General features: G+C 43.8%; 1 protein-coding gene across 1 annotated transcript in view; it reads right to left on the reverse strand.

The window, feature by feature from the left end:
* The window catches only part of LOC147024132 (phospholipid-transporting ATPase ABCA1-like), a 315,313-nt gene that overhangs the window by 269,040 nt on the left and 26,820 nt on the right, over nt 1–19,453 (reverse strand). The window contains exons 4-6 of the mRNA XM_085883724.1: nt 13,688–13,826; nt 12,905–12,999; nt 8,459–8,586 (exon numbers count right to left, since the gene is read on the reverse strand). Coding sequence (XP_085739850.1) covers nt 8,459–8,586; nt 12,905–12,999; nt 13,688–13,826 — 362 coding nt within the window. The remainder of the gene's footprint in view (nt 1–8,458; nt 8,587–12,904; nt 13,000–13,687; nt 13,827–19,453) is intronic.

Raw genomic sequence — 19,453 nt, forward strand, 5'->3', positions numbered from 1 at the left:
CAACTCACAGCAAGGAGGCATGAGACAAGAGGGGTGGGAGTGGAAGGGACAAAACATTGGGGAACAGACACAGGTGAACTGTGGAAGGGAGAGGGATGGGGATGGGACGGGGAACATGGCGAGGAGAAGATGGACATTACAGGGACTTTCAGGAAGGAAAGCAGGAGAATTGAAGGAAGTGGGCATGGGTGGATTATCGGGGGTAGAAAAGATCGAGGATTTGGATGGGGGAAGATAAGAGGTGGTGGTGAACAGCTGTTTTGAAAGCCTGGAGGGAAGAATGGGAAAGAATAGAGTGAGGAAGTTTATTCCAAAGGCGGGAAAAAAGAGGAATGAAAGAGTGAAGATGAGCAGTGATTCGTGATTTTGGTAGTTTTACCAGAAGGGGGTTGTTGGCGGACCTTGAGCGCCCTGTGGAAATGTGGTTGGGACAAATCGCAGAGAGAGCAGGGGGGGCAAGGCTGGAGAGGAGTCGGTAGAAGACAGAAAGACATTATTTGTTTTCTTCAATATGTCATAAAGTTTAACGAACGAATATATAATTAACTAACCAAATACATTGATTTTATCTCGTGATGAATATTAGATGAAGATTCAATGACAAATTCAATGACAAACTCAACCCAGCACCACAGAGCCTTTTCTACTCCTCATGCCCTCTCCCCGAGCTCTTCTGGAATCCCCCCCCCCACTCTCTCAACAATTCTCCTTACCTCCCCCCCCCTCCTCCCTTGTCCTACCCTCCCTGCCCCACTCCCCTCCCCTCCCCTGCACCCAAAGCCTCCTCCCCTCCCTCTTCATTAACATTGTAGACCTCAAATATCTGGGGCCTTCACTCAAACTGACAGATCTTTTCATGCAGGTTTCAACTGACAAACCAGACATAATCTGCCTAACAGAAACTTTCCTCCCTTAAGATGTCTCTGACTCCCCAGTATCTTTCCCTGGTTATTACCTCCTATGGTTTGACAGACCTGAGCCTCATCCTAGTGGAGGTGTAGCTCTCTTCATCAGACTCTATTCCTCACTCTCCATGCACTGTTCTCACTCCCCCACACCCCCAGGAATACCTCTGGCTTCGGCTTCCCCTCCACTCCCACCTCATGTTTATATGTGTACTGTACCGTCCACCAAACAGTGATGACTCCATCTACACCTCACGATCCGAAAACATGGACCAACTTCTATCTTCTCATCCAAACTCTCTCTTCCCCATATGTGGTGACTTCAATTGTCATCATGCCAGTTGGCTAGGTGTGGGTACCTCTCTCACCTGTCATGGCACCTCAGCAAAAGACTTCTGCGACTCATTGGGACTGACTCAATCTGTCAACTTCCCGACCCGGATCTCAACCAATGGTACTCCATCTCTTCTGGATCTGATTTTGACAAATTTCCCTGACAATATCTGCTGTTCTTCCTCCGCTCCAATGGGTTCTTCTGACCACGTCATTGTCAAAGTGGACATCTCTCTGGCTGTTATCAGAGAACAACCTCAGCGCCGTTGAGTCTGGCATTTCACTCAAGCTGACTGGCAGGGTCTCCAAGCAGCCATCAAACTTCTAGATTGGTCTCCTATCGCTACTTTCTCCAACATCAACTCATCCTGGGAATTCTTTCAAAGAAACTTGCTCTCCCTCAGGCACAGACTTATCCCCTCTCGTCTTCAGTTGTCCTTCCCTTCCTCCCGCCCTTGGTTCACTGAAGCTTGTGTGGAGGCAGTTGTCCTGAAACAACTTGCCTTTGCTTCATGGAAAACAAACCCAACTGAGGGTAATCTCAGTTCCTTCCATAAAGCTCGGAACAAGTGTGTATCTACCCTCAGGAGAGCCAGAAAACAACATCTTTCTAAGCTCGTCTGAACTCTCAAACCTCTCTCTCTCCTCCAAATCCTGGTGGCATCGAATCTAATCTGTTTCTGGTGTATGTTCCCCCTCCCCTCCCCTCCCTTACCTCAATGGCCGCACTGCTGATACTGCACATGAAAAGGCTGAATGCCGAAACTCGGTGTTTGCATCTAAATCTTGTGTCCAAAACCCATCACTTTCTGTACCCAGCTTACCCAGTCACACCCAGCTGTCCCTGGACTCTGTCCTTTTCCTCTGACAAAGTGGAGAGCTTGCTGTCAAACCTCGACTCGGATTCTGCAACCGGTCCAGACGGCACCAGCCCATGTGTCCGAAAAAAAAAAACTGCTCCTCTGCTCTTGCTCACTCTGTTCTATTCACCCTCTCATTTGCTCAAGGTCATCTGCCATCTACTTGGAAATCAGCAAACATCACTGCCCTGCATAAAAAAGGTGCTAAAACAGATCCCTGCAACTCCAGACAAATCAGCCTTCTCCCAATCATCAGCAAGGTCATGGGATCCATCATCGCTTCAGATATTAAATCCTTCCTCTTCTCCAATGGCTTGATTTCCGATCATCAATTTGGTTTCAGACCAGGTCACTCTACCCTGGATATGCTGCTTCTGCTCTCCCATCAATGGATGGAGGTCCTCAATGCCAGACATGAGATCAGAGCCATCTCTCTGGACATATCACAAACTTTCAATACAGTCTGGTACCCTGTCCTGCTCACCAAATTATCTTGCTATGGTATTCAAGGCAATCTCCGCTTATGGCTCGCAGACTTCCTCTCCTGTTGTGGTCAATACATTGCCCCTCACTGGAATTCTCTCATCCCCTCTTCCTGTCCAAGCTGGAGTTCCTCAAGGCAGTGTTCTGGGCCCTATTCTTTTTCTGTTTTTCATCAATGATCTCTCTGACTCTCAAAAAATCTTCTTCATCTCTTGCTGATGACTCCACCTTCTGCCGTACCATCTGTCATCCCTCAGATCGGTAAAAGCAGCAGCCTCTTCACTCTCTGCAAATCTGGATAAAATCACAAGCTGGTCCAACACGTGGAACATGTCCTTCAATCCTGACAAATCTCACACTCTCACTGCCTCTCCAAAAGGACTGTCTGGAACCCATCTACTTTCTCAGCAATCCTCTTGAAGAAGTCCTTTCATTCTTGCTTTTGGGTCTCACTATCTGCCATGATCTTTCCTGAGAAAGCCACATTTCCAAGCTGGCTTCGAAAGTCAGTCGCCAATTGGGAATCCTCAGTCATGCAAAGTCCTTCCTGAGCAAACCTCAGCTCCTGACCACATACAAAGTTTTAATCCGCAGCTTTATGGGGTATTGCTCTCCCCTCTGGGCTGGTGCTCCCACATCACACCTTTCTTGACTTCATGCTGTTGGAAACCAAGGCTTGTAGGATCATTGGTATCTTTCATGATGAAGCTGAGTCTTTGCGTCTCTCACTCTCTCACCACAGGCAGGTCGGTGGTCTTTCTGTCTTCTACCATCTCCTCTCCGGTCTCGCTACCCCCTGCACTGTGTGTGATCTGTCCCCCCCCCCCCATATTTCCGCAGGGCACTCAAGGTCCGCCAGCAAACCCCTTCTGGTAAAACTACCAAAATCAAGAATCACTGCTCACCTTCATGCTTTCATTTCTCTTCTTTCCCTCCTCTGGAACAAACTCCCACATTCTCTTCAATCCCACTCTTCCCTCCCGGTCTTCAAAACAGCAGTTCACCACCATCCCTTATCTTCTGCCATCCAAAATCATGATCTTTCCTTCCCGTTAATCCACCTCAAATCCACCTCCTTCAAATCCCTTGGTTTCCTTCCTGAAAGTCCCTGAAGTGTCCATCTTGTTTACCCCATGTACCCCACCCCATCCCTCTCCCTTCCACAGATCTCCTCATGCCTCTGCTCCCTTTGTTATAAGTTCTGTATATTACGACTCACATCCATACATTGAAACTGTAAATACCATAATTCTCCAGCCTTCTCTTGGTTCGAATAGTCACATCTCTGTATTTCCAGATCTTTATCAATCCTGACATTGCTGTTCTCCCCAAGGCTAACCGTCTGGTAATTTATCCTCTACATTCTCCACTCACTTCAATCTTAGAACCCAGGAAGATGGAACTTCCCACAATATACACCTGATCCTCTTCCAGTTTGAGCACATTGATCTTCTCAGTTGAGAAGATTTTGTTCTGTTTTTAGGTTTAAATAAAAACCAGCCTTTTTCACTTTCCTTTCTGCCAACAGAGTGGTATCGTCAGGATACCTCACATTATTGATATATCTTCCTACAATCCTGACTCCAGCCTCAATGTCATCCAACATTGTCCCATGATGTACTCACGATACAGGTTGAACAAGTAAAGGCCCGGTCACACCTTGACGTTTTAGCCAACGTATGCCGATTTTTTAATTTTTTTTCTAAAACGCTTGCACACGTTGAATACGTTATGGGTAAGTTTTGATAACATTGAGAGCACGCTGAAAAACACTGCCATACGTCGTAGTACATTGGCTTTAAACGTTGTACTTTTTGGTTGTGTTCAAATTTTTTCATGCTTGAAATTTCACGACGTATGCCGGCGTATGACTCACACGTTCTGCTACGCTGGCCACAAGTTGTATGCACGGTCTGCGATCGTTGACAGACGTCAACACATGCTACTTGTAAGTTAATCATAAGTTGAGACACGCCGAGGTAATGTTTAGCGTACCCGAAACTTGTTTCTAACCTATGATTAACGTGTTGTTGGCACGTTACGCGATCATTGCCACACATCGACAGACGTTACTTTTAAGTTACTCATAGGCTGAAAGACGTCGGTATAATGGATCGTCCTTGCGTCAGCGTCCACGGCCACGGCCAGGACACTTATTTGCAGCATTCTTCAAACTTTTCTTGGGCATGACGAGGATGTTCACACTTCGATGTCTAGCTTGGCTATGATTCCAATTGTCCATCGGCAGCGTCTATTTAAAATAGTCGAGTTTGAGCGTTTTAACACGTTCAGAAAAAACGCTTCAAATTTCAAAACCCCAGCGTCAAAAAACAAAGGCGAGTGACAGCAATTTAAATCGTTCATTGTAAACAATGAAAATGGCTGAGTGGTACCGTTTAAAAGTCGTTGAGTGTAAAAAAAAAAATGCAATCGTTGAGCGCAAGCGTCTACTTTCAATAGTGGAGATGCAGCCATTTAAATCGTTGAGTGGCAGCCTATGAATAGCAAACCCCACGTCACCGGCAAAGATAAACTGCCGCACGACATGGATAAGTTAGCCTATCGTTGGGCATAGTTTGTGAACGCCAGCTTCACAATAATTATTCGTTGGTATATCGTATCTATAAGTAATCAAAGCGCTCTACGCACATTATTAGTTCATTGTGCATTTGTCCAGCCCATTATGAATAGATCTAAATCGTAAAAACAAGCCATAGCTCATTGTTGAAAAAGTCCCATTAAAAATTAGCCGCGAACAACTTCGAACAATGGTGAAAACTTGTCTCCTACTCGTGGACACGCGGATCCAAGGACGATCCATCATAACCCACACCCTCCCCCTCACACTCACCTACTACTGCCAACATGAACAAACTGATACTAATACTGATACTGATACTGATACTGTTACTGCTGACATGGACATCGACTCAAAAAGGACTCGAAAACACTGTTGGGTTCCCCTTTTATGAGCAGCATTTTTATATACCAATTCCAAAAACCGCTGGGAACACGTCTTCATATGGCAGTTGTAAGTTTGAAACACGTTCTTTTATTTTTTTGTCGACCGGAAGACGTCATTTGAATACGTGTGCATACGTCGATGTGTGTTGGGACTACGTAAAGAATTGGTTCAAAGCACGTCAAACATAAGTTAGAAATAAGTTTCGCGTAAAAAAGACATTACCGCGACGTGTTTCGACTTATGAGTAGCTTATAAGTAGCGTTTGTGGACATGTGTAAGCGTCCACATATCGTGTGTAAAACTTATCCCCATCGCATGCGGAACGTGTGTCATACGCCGAGTACGTCGTAAAATTTTGAACATGTTCAAAATTTCTTGACGTACTCTACTTACTACGACATATGATAGCGTATTTAGCGTTGTACTCACGTATACCAAACTTACTCATACCGTATTCGACGTGCCCCAACGTTTTAGACACACTTTTTGTTACGTCGGCATACGCTGGCAAGATCGCCAAGGTGTGACCGCGATGTTGACCCTTCCATTTATACGGCAATTATGATTCGAATCGTTGTGCGTCAGCCTTTTAATAGGCTACATCACGACATCGTCGGCGATGCGTGCAACGCGCTATGCCTAAGTTAGACTATCGTTGGGCATCGGTTGTGTAGGCCGACAACAGGTTCAGCATTCGTTGGTATAAGTTATCTATAACACAACGAAACGTTCTGTGTTGTTACCAATGCGTTATACATAAGACCAAGTCGCTATGAATACGTCCGAATCTTTACAAAAAAAACATCAAAACTTCAATGTAAGCCAGCGTTTTACAGAAATTTTAATACGTTGCCATCGCTGGCTAAAACGTCAAGGTGTGACCGGGCCTTAAGGGGAGAGAATTCACCCCTATTTGACCCCTCTTCTAATTCCAAACCATTCTGTCTCTCCACACACTGTTCTTATTGGAGCTTCTTGTTTGACATACAGGTTTCTTATCAGGTGCTCCGACATCCCCATTTCACCGACCTCCCCTTTCCCCGATTTGAGGAAGTCACTGGAAATGTACACACAGCACATTTGTGAAGGTCTCATTGGCGTTCATACGTCATTTCAAAAGTCTCGTGTTATGTATATTATGGTAGTATGATTATTTTGTCAAGAAAGTTAGCTCTGGTATTATCTATTTAATTGTGTTTCCTTGTAGATCTTAAACATCGAAAGAAGAACATACGAATAACATCTGAATAAGAACACCCAAAGTACATCTTTAACGTGATACTTCCTTGTTTGACGTTCAGAATTTAAAAGGATAACAGAATGCGCAATCTCCATCGGTTGGCATCCATGGGTAGGAGGAAATTAATTCTGAGGAAGTGCCCCACTGCGTGCAGTGAGAAATGCGCCATCATTGTCGTCGTGTAGCTGAAACCCCAGAGTGCCACAGAAATTGATGGCACTTTCGTCCTGAGCTCAGTGACGGACCTCTCGTAGCTTGTAGCATTTGATTTTGGGGAGCAACTGCTGAAAGCTCTCAATCCGGGTTCTTCCCGGCATCCTTTTTCGTTCCTTTCGCACTTCTTTGTACTTTTTCACATTTCTCTTTCTTCATTCTAATTCTTGCTTTTTCTTTTCTTTTATCTGTTAGACTCTTTATTTCTCTTTCTTTACCCATCTGTCCAGGAGAAGTGGTTCTTGCAGACATTTTTCTGAAAGGCTCACTTGGCTACACCTGGATTGGTTTCAAGGTAGAGGAGATGCAGCTGAAACCCAAATCCCATCCAAATTCCTCCTGATGACTTCATCTTTGCTCTTTCCTTATTTGGATTACTTCTGACGACTTCAATGAGGTACTTGGTCTCCCATTTGATTTGCCTCATCTAACAGTCCTATTTTGCATCTCATGTGTTCATCTGTATGTCCATGTGTGTGAGATTTGTGTGGTAGCTCCACTACAAGCCTTAAATCCTGTAAAAATAAAATAAATATTAAAAAAAATTAAATAGATCTAGAAAGCATTTGAAAATGCAAAGCCCATCCTCTTTATATTCTGATTTCTTCTTATTATTATTATTCTTTGTTGTCCGTTTGATAAATGGTACCTTTTTGACCTTTTGACCAAATTCTTAATTTGTCTTCTCCATATTCTCAGAATAAAGCTTTGCTGAAAATTTGTTGACAAAAGCTCAAATTTTTTTTTTTTTTTTTTAAGTTATCGCACGCACGCACATGCACACGCACGATTGCAAAAAAACATCTGCTGCATGGGGGACAGGCTAATAAAGAGAGTACACTTTTGTACTTTTGTACAGTGTGACACCTTGGAGGAACTGCAATTTGGCTGATTTTCTTCCAAACTAAACTTAGAATATAACCAGAACAGTAAAAAAGACATAAAATGTCATAGCCCCCATTGTTTTAGTAATTTGGCTGTCGAGAGGAAAAGGGCTAGCCCATATTTATGTTCAACTAAAATGGCCACCAGTCTACCAGTCGGCCATCTTTCATCAGATCACAAAATGAAGTTATGTGCAAGTGCATGAATTTGTGTGCTGTGCTTTTGCCAAGTTTTAACAAAATCAGACCATGCATGTCGGAGAAATGTTTGCGGACATGTTTAAGAAACAAAATGACCACCAGTCGGCCATCTTGGATCTGATCTCGAAAAGAAATGACATGCATATGTATACCATAATGTGTTGTCTTTCTGCCAAGTACGAATACAATCGGTACAGACATGTCGGCGATATGGTTGTGGACGCACGTACACATGGACACGAAAATCGAGACCAAATCCATAAGCCCCTGTTTCGGATATAATCTAATGGGGGCTAATAATGTATCAGCTTTGTATGCCGAGCTGCCAATGTGGTTTTAATAAAGAATCTAACAAACTATCCTCAATGACTTACTTGAAGAGATTGAACTTTCAAGTTGAGTAGAGTCTTTGCTTCATTGAGGGACATGGAAAGGTTGGAGGTTGCAAAGCTTCTGAGTTCATTTGGAGATGATGTCAAATTTGCCAGGGTTATGACGTTACCTGCAAAACATTCATCACATCATGAAAGTCAACATCAGGTTATCTCACCAATTCCCCTGAGTATTATTTGTAGCAGACTTATTTTGAGTTCAAAACAACTTTCCACACAAGTTGCAATTCATACTTCACTCGCAGTTTACCCATCCTTCAAGTGGATGGAGTGTGTGAATTATTTGGTGAATACATCTCATAAAACCGAAAAACATGGGAGGTAAGATACATGAGCCAAAAAAACTTGGCGTTTGTCATCAACCATATAAGCGCCACCTAGTCGTGGTGGGAGAGCGTATTACATACAAGTCATTTGTGGAGACAACTTGCAATGTTTCACTGGACACGTGGTGTAGTGTAAGCATCCCGCTAGGGATAGGGGGTATTACTCTCCCGGAGGGAGAAGGTGTTTCATACGAGTACTATCCTGACCTCCTGGCTCATTCTGGGGGTTTTTTATACACATATTATATATATATATATATATATATATATATATATATATATATATATATATATATATATATATATACATATATATATATATATATATATATATATATATATATATATATATACATATACATATATATACATATACATATATGGGATCCATACATGTTGATATTTTGAATCAATGAAAAAGAGGGTTAACATTTCAAATGGCAAATAATGTTAAAAATTACACAACACAAACATCCATCAGGTTTAATTTGCAACATATTGTTGTGGGGCCAGGTGTCGGCGGCGAGCACGACTGCTAAGTGGAGCAGTAGAGTCGGCTCCACGGAACACCCGGAATCTAGATCGTGCTTCTCGGAGAACTCCGAGAGGCACGGGTCCCTTACAGGACCGTGGTCGCCAATATTTCGACGGCATGAGGTAGGGTCCAATTGTCTAACTCCAATTTACCTAAATACTCACGCCGTCCAACTACCAGGGAAACCACACCCTTGGCCGACTCTGTCCGATCCGAGTCGCGGGTAACGCTCGGATCCGGCGTAACTGAGCGGAGTTACCAGAGCCGCGCCGGACCAAATGCACAATTTGCCGCTTCCCAATTTCCCAACATGCACCGTGCTAAGCCAATAAAAGAAGCACAGAAACGAACTGATCCATTCAACAATTGGGATATTTATTTACAATAGGCAGGGAGGGGAACACAGAAGAGCAGAGTTATCCGACTATAAGAAATGCAGTCAATGTACAAGCAAAAGCACTTAACAATTCTACTTGACAAGACAGGCCCGCACACAGACATGCACACGCAAAGAAAAGAGATGGACCCTCCGGGTCTTTATTCGGCTCTCCAGCCGAGGAGGATAGTTCGGCTGGGAGTCAGGACGGCTGGTTACCTGGCCGCAAGCGCGCGGCTGGTCGTCCACCTCTTCCCAGAGCTCCAGTCACCAAAGGACGGACCAGGGCAGCCGAATCCAGAGGAGGTGAGACGAGGTGATCTCCGTGTTGAGTTGGTCGATCGCTTTCCATACTGCGCCGGACGAGACGCCTCGGATGCGCAGGTTGCAGCCAGACGCAGACCAGACCGAAGACACGCTCGAGCACACGGGACCAATCTCCTCTCGCTCGATCCGACTACCACACTCTTTTCTCTTCGGGAGGAAGGGGCCTCTTCTCCTGGCCACTCGCATCTTGATTGGTCAGACCCATCGCGCGATTCCCTGGCCATCTCCCATTGGACAGGCCCACGGTAGGCGGGGCAACTCCCACCCTTCTGAGTAGAGTCCCGATCAGAGGCGTTTGTAGCTCCGCCCACCTCCTCACCTCTGGCCACGTGCATAATGGCGATGGTGTTGAGTCGGAAACGGGGCGGGTGAGACGCCCGCTCCTTGCCGATTGACCAAAGAGGGATGCCATGCCCATGTTAGACTCCGCCCACGCTTGCGCTTGCTGGGGAGCATGCGACGAATGCCGCGAGCAGAGTGTTGTCGTGTGAAAGTGAAGATGTAAAAAATCCTATCTATAAAATAACCCACAGCGCACGTACACTTAATTCCCATTAGACACAGGGGATGGATTCTAACTAGAAACACGTACTTACTGATATAACTGATCTATAGGGACTCTGACTGTTGTGTGCAGTAAGCTTCCAAATTCGTTACAATATAATTTATTCAGCAAATCATTAACGTCCTCCAATCACCTGAATGGTGGTTAAACTGCTAGTAAAGTATATGCTTTAAAAATTAAACCTGACGGATGTTTGTGTGGTGTAATTTTTTGCATTTTAGGTCATGAAAACTTTGAGCCTCTTTTTGATTTATTCAAAACATTAGCATGCATGAATCCCAGGATATCACAGGACATCCCAGGAAGTGGATGAGGCAGAGAATGCTAGGAAATGAATGAGGAAGGGAATCCCCGGATGGTACTCGAATGAGATATCCGTCCCCTCAGCAGGGGTCAGTAAAGCACTTGCGCAATTCCATGTGTACAGTGCAACATTGCAAGTCATCTCCACAACTTTGTTTTTGTGTACATGGTTTAGGCTTAAAGAGTGAGAGCAGAATGGAAGGCAACAAAATGGAAAGGGGAAAACACCAACACAGCAGAGTAGAAGTGACAGTGAGATCAGAGTGGGGGTGGGGGAGAAAGACACCTGGGGGAACAACTCAAGAAGAGGAAGGGAAAGGTCGTGATGAAACAGAAAAGGAATAAACCCACTGACAATGAACAAACAAAAAGTGTTGACGGAGATGAGGTGGGGGTGGAATCACAATAACCTGGCAAAAAGGAGCGATTGGGAATGGGGTCATTTTGGGTAGAAGAGATCATAAGTATGGATGGGAAGGTGGGGTGACCTGGAGTAGTGTTGAATAGCTATCTGGAAGCACTGAAGGGAAGAATGGGACTGAACAGACTGGAGAGGTTGGTTCCACAAACAAGGGGAAAAAAATGACTTGTAATACCCTCTCCACCACCACCGGGTGGCGCTATATGGTACACATCACGGATGGTGACAAACACGGGGATTACAGGATGGATTAGAGATACACATACTCGCCTCTAAGCTGTCTAATCTGGGTCTGAATCCTGACCAGCTATAAACTGTCATCCTGGTGTTTCACAGATAGGGTGAGTCATCAATGTGTGTGCCGTTCCTCAGGTGGATGTTAAACAGGGTGTCTCATCTGCTGGCATTTGCTGCTGGACGTTAAAGATGCCATGGTGTCCTTCACAAAGAGTATGTGAACTATCCCCAGCACCTTGAATAAATTTCAAATTCCTGCCCTAACCAGCAGAATCAATGGCATAGCCATGCCCTCAGTCAATGATGGTACCCTGCATCGTTGTGCTGCATCCAAAAGAAGAACAAACAAACATCACTGGTTCGTTTATCTGGAATTTAAATTCCAGATAAAGTATTGTCATCGCGCACCATCCATCCGTCCGTCCATCTCCCATTTCGACTTCTCCGGCCAAATCGCTATGTCAATCCAGCTGAAATTTGGCAGCGATGTTCCTCTCCTGACTGGTAACAGGGATTATAAACCTGGTTCTGGTCACATGACTTGAAGTAAGTCAAAATAGCAGACTTAGTAAATTTCTTCAAAAATCTTCTTCTCCAGACCTACCAGTCAGAATGCTACCAAATTTGGGTTAGAACATGAGGAAATGGTCCTGATGTTAAATTGTGAAGGCCAGGCTGATCACGTGACTGGAAGTGTGTCAAAATGGCAATCACGTAAATTCATTCCAAAATCTTCTTCTCTAGACCCACCAGTCAGAATGCTACCAAATTTGGGTTGCAACATTAGGTCCAGGGTCGGGATGTTAATTAAATTGCGGAAGTCATGCCGATCACGTGACCATAAGTGTGCCAAAATAGACGGCTTTGTCAACTTTTGGGAAAATCTCTTTAGTTCCTTTTAAAATCTTCTCCAGACCCACCAGTCAGAATGCTGCCAAATTTGGGGTCCAACATTAGGACAGGGTTGTGATGTTAACTTGTGAAGGTCATGCCGATCACATGACCGGAAGCGTGTCAAAATGGCGGACTTAGTAAATGTTTGGGAAAAATCATGTAAATTCCTTCAAAAACCTTCCTCTCCAGACCCACAACATCAGGCCAGTGCCCAGATAAGCTCCAAGTTTTTTGTCTTATTTTTGGCTTCCCATCATGTTTTTCATTTTTATTATATAGATTCCAACAAGGTGACATACCATTCATCGTTCTTCTAAGCACACATTCCACAACATGGATTCTGAAAGCTCAATGACTTTGGATTACCATACGCCTCGAGTGAGGATGAAAGGTGGATGAATAATTGGCTTAAAATTAGCGACGAAGTTTGAAAAGTCAATTCACCTGGGTCCTGCCGAAGAAGCAGCTGCAAATTTTCGATGTTTTGCAGAAAAGATCCATTGAGCAGCCGTTGGAGGTCAACCATGGCTTTTGAAAGTCTGCAGAACACACATATGTAGCAGAACTCTTGAGTAACTACAAGTATTGCATGTCTATCAGAAAGTTCATCAAAACAAGATGGCAGGCATGACTGTCCTCCATATTAAGGGTATATCAAGAAAGGAGTCTGAATGACTTGAATAAGTATCTGAAAATAATTGGTTGCACAAAATACCATCAAATCCAAAATTCCAGAAATTCGTCGTTTGCTATTCCTCTTCATCATGAGCAAATTCCTTGGTTGTGAATTAAAAATTTAGCCCACTGATGTCATCGTTACTTGGTGGTGACTGTGATGGTGATGCTGCACCCCTGAACATTAGAGGAGGAATTTGGACAATTGCCTCCTCTTTGCAAAATACACCATGGGATCTTTCATTTCCACCAATCAATGCTCTCAGATGGGTCCGCAGCTAGCAAGCAATGTAATGAGCTGCTTCAAGCAAGTTAATCCCCTTTTTGGCTTTTAATATCGAAGAAGGTTGCAATAAACGATGAAGTATGTGCACTGGTTTGTCCAAGTCAAACAATATCTTCACCACAACAATGCAATAAGATAATATGATACTTGAATTATACTTCCAATGCAAATTAGTATTTCCAAAACTGCACAGCTTTGTGGAAGTAGTGCACGCTATTCTACTGCACCAGATTGTGGCATCACATTGCGGAGGTCTTTCTCCTTACAGTGAATGATGGAAATCGTTGACGCCATCGCCAGCAGGGGTGCCATTCCTGAAACGACAATCTGTGGTTGGTGAGCACACTAGACTCTGAAACCATGGTATCAGGCCGGCTGAAGGCATCGCCTGCACCGAGAAATGACCTGCAAATGCAAGGTTTTGGTGTGAACACAAATGAGGAAAAAGTACAGGGTTACAAAAGTTACTCTTCAAAAAGGTGAGAAAGCATTGCTAATATTCTTCATTTATTTATCTTGGATACTTTAGACATTTGAGACCGTTTATACGCTTTTAAGAATTTACATCCTTTAGACCCCTTTGACCACTCAAGATCTTCAGACCTCTTGAGATTCCAATGTACCCTTTAAACCCATTTGACCCTTTTAGACCCCTTACACTCTGCAGACCATTACACCCCTTAATTAGACCCCCTGACCCTAATCTACTTCAACCCATTTAAAACCTAACTACTATTTTCTTGGAACACTTCCCTTTACACGTTTAGAACAATTTTAGATCCTTAGAATTTGTAACCTTCGCACCCCTTGAACCCTCTACACCTTTACACCCTTTAGACACCTTCAAACACACACCACATACACTTCAAGAGTATTCTTGTAATATACAGACAATACATTTTTCAGCAAGCAATGTGCAAACTCTACTCATTCCAAAAAGAGGGATGAAGGTGTGCGCATGCTCCAACCTGCCATATGGCTCGACAGCCACTTGCATTCTGGGTGTGTTCCATGAGTGAGCAGCTTCATTGTTACCTCTACTTTTTATCCTAATTCGTCAAGATTTATAAACATGCAAACCCCACCACCCCCCCCCCCCCAAAATGGTCCAGAGATAAGCTTGACAGGGGGCTCCTCCTTCTGACTCCTCATTTATTTATCTTTCTTTCCATCTTCCTCATACTCTGTATCAGCTGCTAACACAATAACTTCATTTTAGGGAAGTTGTCACAAGAGGATCGAGTAAGACTGAAAACGACAGTCCCAGGCGGCATTTGGTCAAGTACCACGATAGCGTTGTTTCCACGGAGAACGCCATGTTGTTAAGCGGTGCCGAGCGCTCCGTTCCGTTGGAGTACTTACTTGAGCGCTTTGAATGAAACTGCATCAGGTGATGGCAGCCGCTAGGTAAGCGGTAAACAAGCCGTTTACTAATGGAACACACCCTCTGTTCTTGCTACCTTTATGAGCATTGTGACATCATGTTCTGAACTGGTCAACCAATACTATTGTCACTGGAAAACTTCTACATGCTGTATATGTCAGGTGTGTGAAATTGCCTTGGTCTACTGATGAATGGAAAATACAGCCCTGTGCATGGAGGGTTCTTTCATTTATGTTTGAAGAGGGCCTGTCACTTTCCCATCACAGACAGGTCAGTGGTCTCTCAGTCTTCTACTGCATCCTTTCTGGTCTTTCACCCTCCGTTCTCTCCGTGCTTTGTCTCTCCTCCCCCCAGGTTTCTGCAGGGTGCACATGGTCCACCATCATGCCCCTTCTGGTGAAACTCACAAATTCCAGGATCACTGCTCACATCTACTCATTAGTTCCTCTTCTTCCAGTCCGTGGAACCAACTGCCACATTTTCTGTGGGTGTTGGCTTGGGATCCTCGGGTCTTGAGTTTAATCCCCGTTGGCCGCTGAATTCACACCGGGGGTTGACTCAGCCTGTCATGCTTCCGAGGTCGGTGAAATGCGTAACAGTGGAGCAGCCAAAAGGCTGCAAACAAAGGGAAGGGGTATCGACGGATTTATTAAATCTGGTTTTGGTGTGGCACAGGCATGATGGGCCAAATGGCCTCCTCCTGCACACAAAACTTCCTTGTGAAAAAAAAATTCCCCGAGTCGGTAAACTGGGGTGACATTAAACACTCGAGACCGGCTCATTCGTGAATTTTTTTTTTTTTTTGCGCTCATATTTTCACAGATGCAAACCAAACGCATGGATTTGTGAGTATGCAGGTGATCAGGTGATGTGTGATTCCATCTCATGGTGAGGAAACAAATTATACAGGTGCTTTCTCCAGCTGGCTGTCACCTGTAAACCAAAATATCAACTTTCACACACTTTTCGGTAGTGGAAAAATTCTTGGTCGCCTTCACACCAAGTTGATGTTCACATGGGTGATCGAGTGTAATGTTACCAACATTATGCACTCCAAGTTAATCACTTGTTTTCCTTATTATAATCTCGGTTGACAAAACAAAAAGGGATGAGTTTGAACGCCTAGAACCAAAATGCTGGTCGGGGTACTGGGTATACTGGTTTACCAATGTCAATGATATTTTTACAGTTTAGAAAGTAATACTGTATTGCTCGGACACTGGCTATTAGTCCATTTTTTCAGAAAGCGCCTTAAAGTCGCAAACTCTACCTTGGTCAAATTGACAAGCCATTTGGACGCACCTCATTCCAAGGGATTTTTGTGAAGAACAAAAAGCAGAAGAGTTTGTGATGCATCTCTCTTTGTCTACCCAGGTGAAGCTGACACATGCATATTTATCCCCACACTTAAAAAAATAAAAAAATAAAACAAGGGGATATTGTAATCGGCTTCGTCTGTCCATCAGTCCGTCCGACCATCCATCTGGCTGTCCGTCTGTCACACCATCTCCTCCTAAGTGCTTGTGCAGCGATTCACCAAACTTTAGAGTTATGATCACCACATCACATGAAAGTGCAAGAGTAGAGTCACTTTTGGCTCCGCGGCCTGGGGCTGGGTCAAAAGGTGAAATACCAAAGAAATGCAATTACAGGCACAATTTGAAACCTTTTAATGAAATTTCGTATATGCAATCGACATTAGAAGGACGCATGAAATATGGAACGGTTTTTTGGATGTGATCCCCGGTTGATGCCCCAGAGAGTGGGGACTTTGGGACACAGGGGTCAAAATGGAGTAAAAAAAATAACTGAAAATTTGATATTAGGCCATTGCTGATGGAAGTTTCTTCCATCTTTCAACTTTGCTATAGGTGGGAAGTGTGAGCATACCATCGACTTCGCTCTGATTGAGTTTACGTCCATCATTGGCAGGGTGGACAGTCCACGATAATTGCGAAGAGGCATGCTACAATTTGCTATGAACTGCTGTGAATGATGAAGATAATATTGTGATGTTTGATCAAACTGTCAAATAATTATGAGCAGGGTTTGCTTGCAGGCAGCATTAGATGGTGATTATTCATTTTTTGTTTGTTTGTTTTACTGTTTTTCTGAATGACGTGAGCAGAATAAAACAAAAAAAACCATCATGATAGAAGATAGAAAAGATCATGATTTTGGATGGGGAATGATCTGAAAAGAAGAGCTGTCTTGAAGACCTGGAGGAAAGAATACAAGATTGAAGAAAATCTGGAAGTTGGTTCCACAGACGGGAAGAAGAGGAACTAATGAGTAGAGGTGAGCAGTGATCCTGAAATTTGTGAGTTTCACCAGAAGGGGCATGATGGTGGACCATGTGCACCCTGCAGAAACCTGGGGGGAGGAGGGACAAAGCACGGAGAGAATGGAGGGTGAAAGACCAGAAAGGATGCAGTAGAAGATGGGGAGACCACTGACCTGTCTGTGATGGGAAAGTGACAGGCCCAGTTCAAGCATAAATGAAAGAACCCTCCATGCACAGGCTATACTTTCCATTCATCAGCAGACCAAGGCAATTTCACACACCCAACACATGGTAGAGGTATCAATTTGAAAAAATACTTTCACCTGGTAAATCTTCAGAGAAAGTAATGGTAACGTTGCGTACTTCCACTGGTGGACTGTGTTACTATGGCCTGTAATCAGACTCATTGAGGCCCAAGGATGACAAATTATTGGAATGAGCGATATCCTGAGAGTCCGACAGTAAAAGTGAAAATCAACTTGGATTCCACCAAACTCTAATTAGCGGATTGGCCAACAAACTTTAAAAAAAAAAAAGCAATATTAAAGTGAGACATCAATCTTAACGACACAGGGTGATCTCAAGCAGAGAAAATGCAACTCTGATCAGGCTTGTCAGTTGTATTCCTTTTGTCACAACAACAGTGTTGCGGCATGAATGCAATCTCCCTGAGAACTGTTCAGAAACAGCTTCATGATGCAAGGTTACGAAGTCAGGAATCTGATAGAATGCTCTCTTCTCACCCAAGAACAAAAAGCAACCCGCTTTGCATGGTGTCATGCATGTCAACGCCGGAATCTCTCAGCGGAAAACATGTAAACATCACACTGTTAACATGTTCTCTGAGTTGTATCTGGGAAAGAAAATATTAAGGTGAAGGCACACTTTGGGCCAAGTGGCAGTCGACGTAAGACATCGGAGTTAAATAATTCCTCGCGCTGGCACTTCGGCGTTAGCAGGCCCGAGACGTGATCGTATGTTACACCATTCCTCAATCAAAAAATCAAGTTCCTTGGGGGACATTGGTTGGGGAAATTGCGCTCCTCACCTTGTTCTCGAGAATTGACCACAATAGCTTAATAATATGAAGACATGGAGATTGAGCAGGCCAGAAAAAAGATGTTTTATTCCACTCTCATGTTCATTGAAGCAGGATTTAATATTTATAGTCCAAGGAACTCAAGTGATGGCTGGCTTAAAGCTTTCCTTCACAGAAATCTCATTTGATTCTGCATGCCTGTGAAGTGGCAGGTTGAATCCACACTATTTATTAAACTCAATTTAAATCCTCCAGGGACCTTAAATGAGCCCAATTGCTCATTTGAGAAAATTGTGGAATTTTTTCTGTTCTTGAGGTCTGCTGTAGATCGAGACTATAATCCAAGCCAATCCATCCATCCATCCATGGGGACCATACTCTGTGCAGAGCATTGGTGCTGCCAAAGCAGTCTACTTGGCTATTGGGCACAATCTTGGACGGGTCGCCACTCTGACATAAAATACCAGCAAGCTGGCACTCATTTTGCCGACCTCAGAAGGGTGACGGGCAGAGTCAACCCCATCTGATATTAATTCATCATCTGAGGGGAATTTGAACTCAGGATCCGAGGATCCAAAGCCCACCACCCTAACCATTAAGCCAACACCAGGCATTTCGACTGTAATCTACAGTATGTACCCCAGAGAGGATAATGACATGACCGTTCCTGCCTCTGCCGTAGGGAGTGGGTGTACTCATGTAATAAAAAAGGTCAATTCTCTGCATTACAAACCACAGACATTGGAAGTTATCATGATCATTTGAAGTGTTTATTTGTTTAACTTGTGGTATCTGCAAAACTATATATATATATATATATATATATATATATATATATATATATATATATATATATATATATATATATATATATTTAAAACAACACCATAAAAGGCTCAAAACCTAAAGCAAGGCTCAACACCTCAAAACTAAAAGATCCAAAAGCCCAGGTAAAGGCGCTGTCACACCTTGACGTTTTAGCCAGCAATGGCAACGTATAAAAATGTATGTAAAACGTTGGCGTACGCAGAAGTTTTGAGGGTTTTTTTTAAGTTTTGGTCGGATGCATAACATTTCAGTAACGGGCACAGAACGTTTCGTTGTGTTATAGATAACTTATACCAACGAATGCTTAGCCTGTTGTCGGCGTTCACAACCTATGCCCAGCGATACTTTAACTTAGGCATAGCGCGCTGCACGTATCGCCGACGAACTCGTGGCGTAGCCTGTTAAAAACCTGCCGCACGCCGATTTAAATCATAACCGCCTGAAAATTGAAAGTGTCAACATCGCAGTCACACCTTGACGATTTAGCCAGCGTATGC

Source organism: Eptatretus burgeri, chromosome 6, assembly GCF_056783735.1.
Source record: "Eptatretus burgeri isolate ZD-2024b chromosome 6, Ebu_testis_v1, whole genome shotgun sequence".
Classification (NCBI taxonomy): Eukaryota; Metazoa; Chordata; class Myxini; order Myxiniformes; family Myxinidae; genus Eptatretus; species Eptatretus burgeri.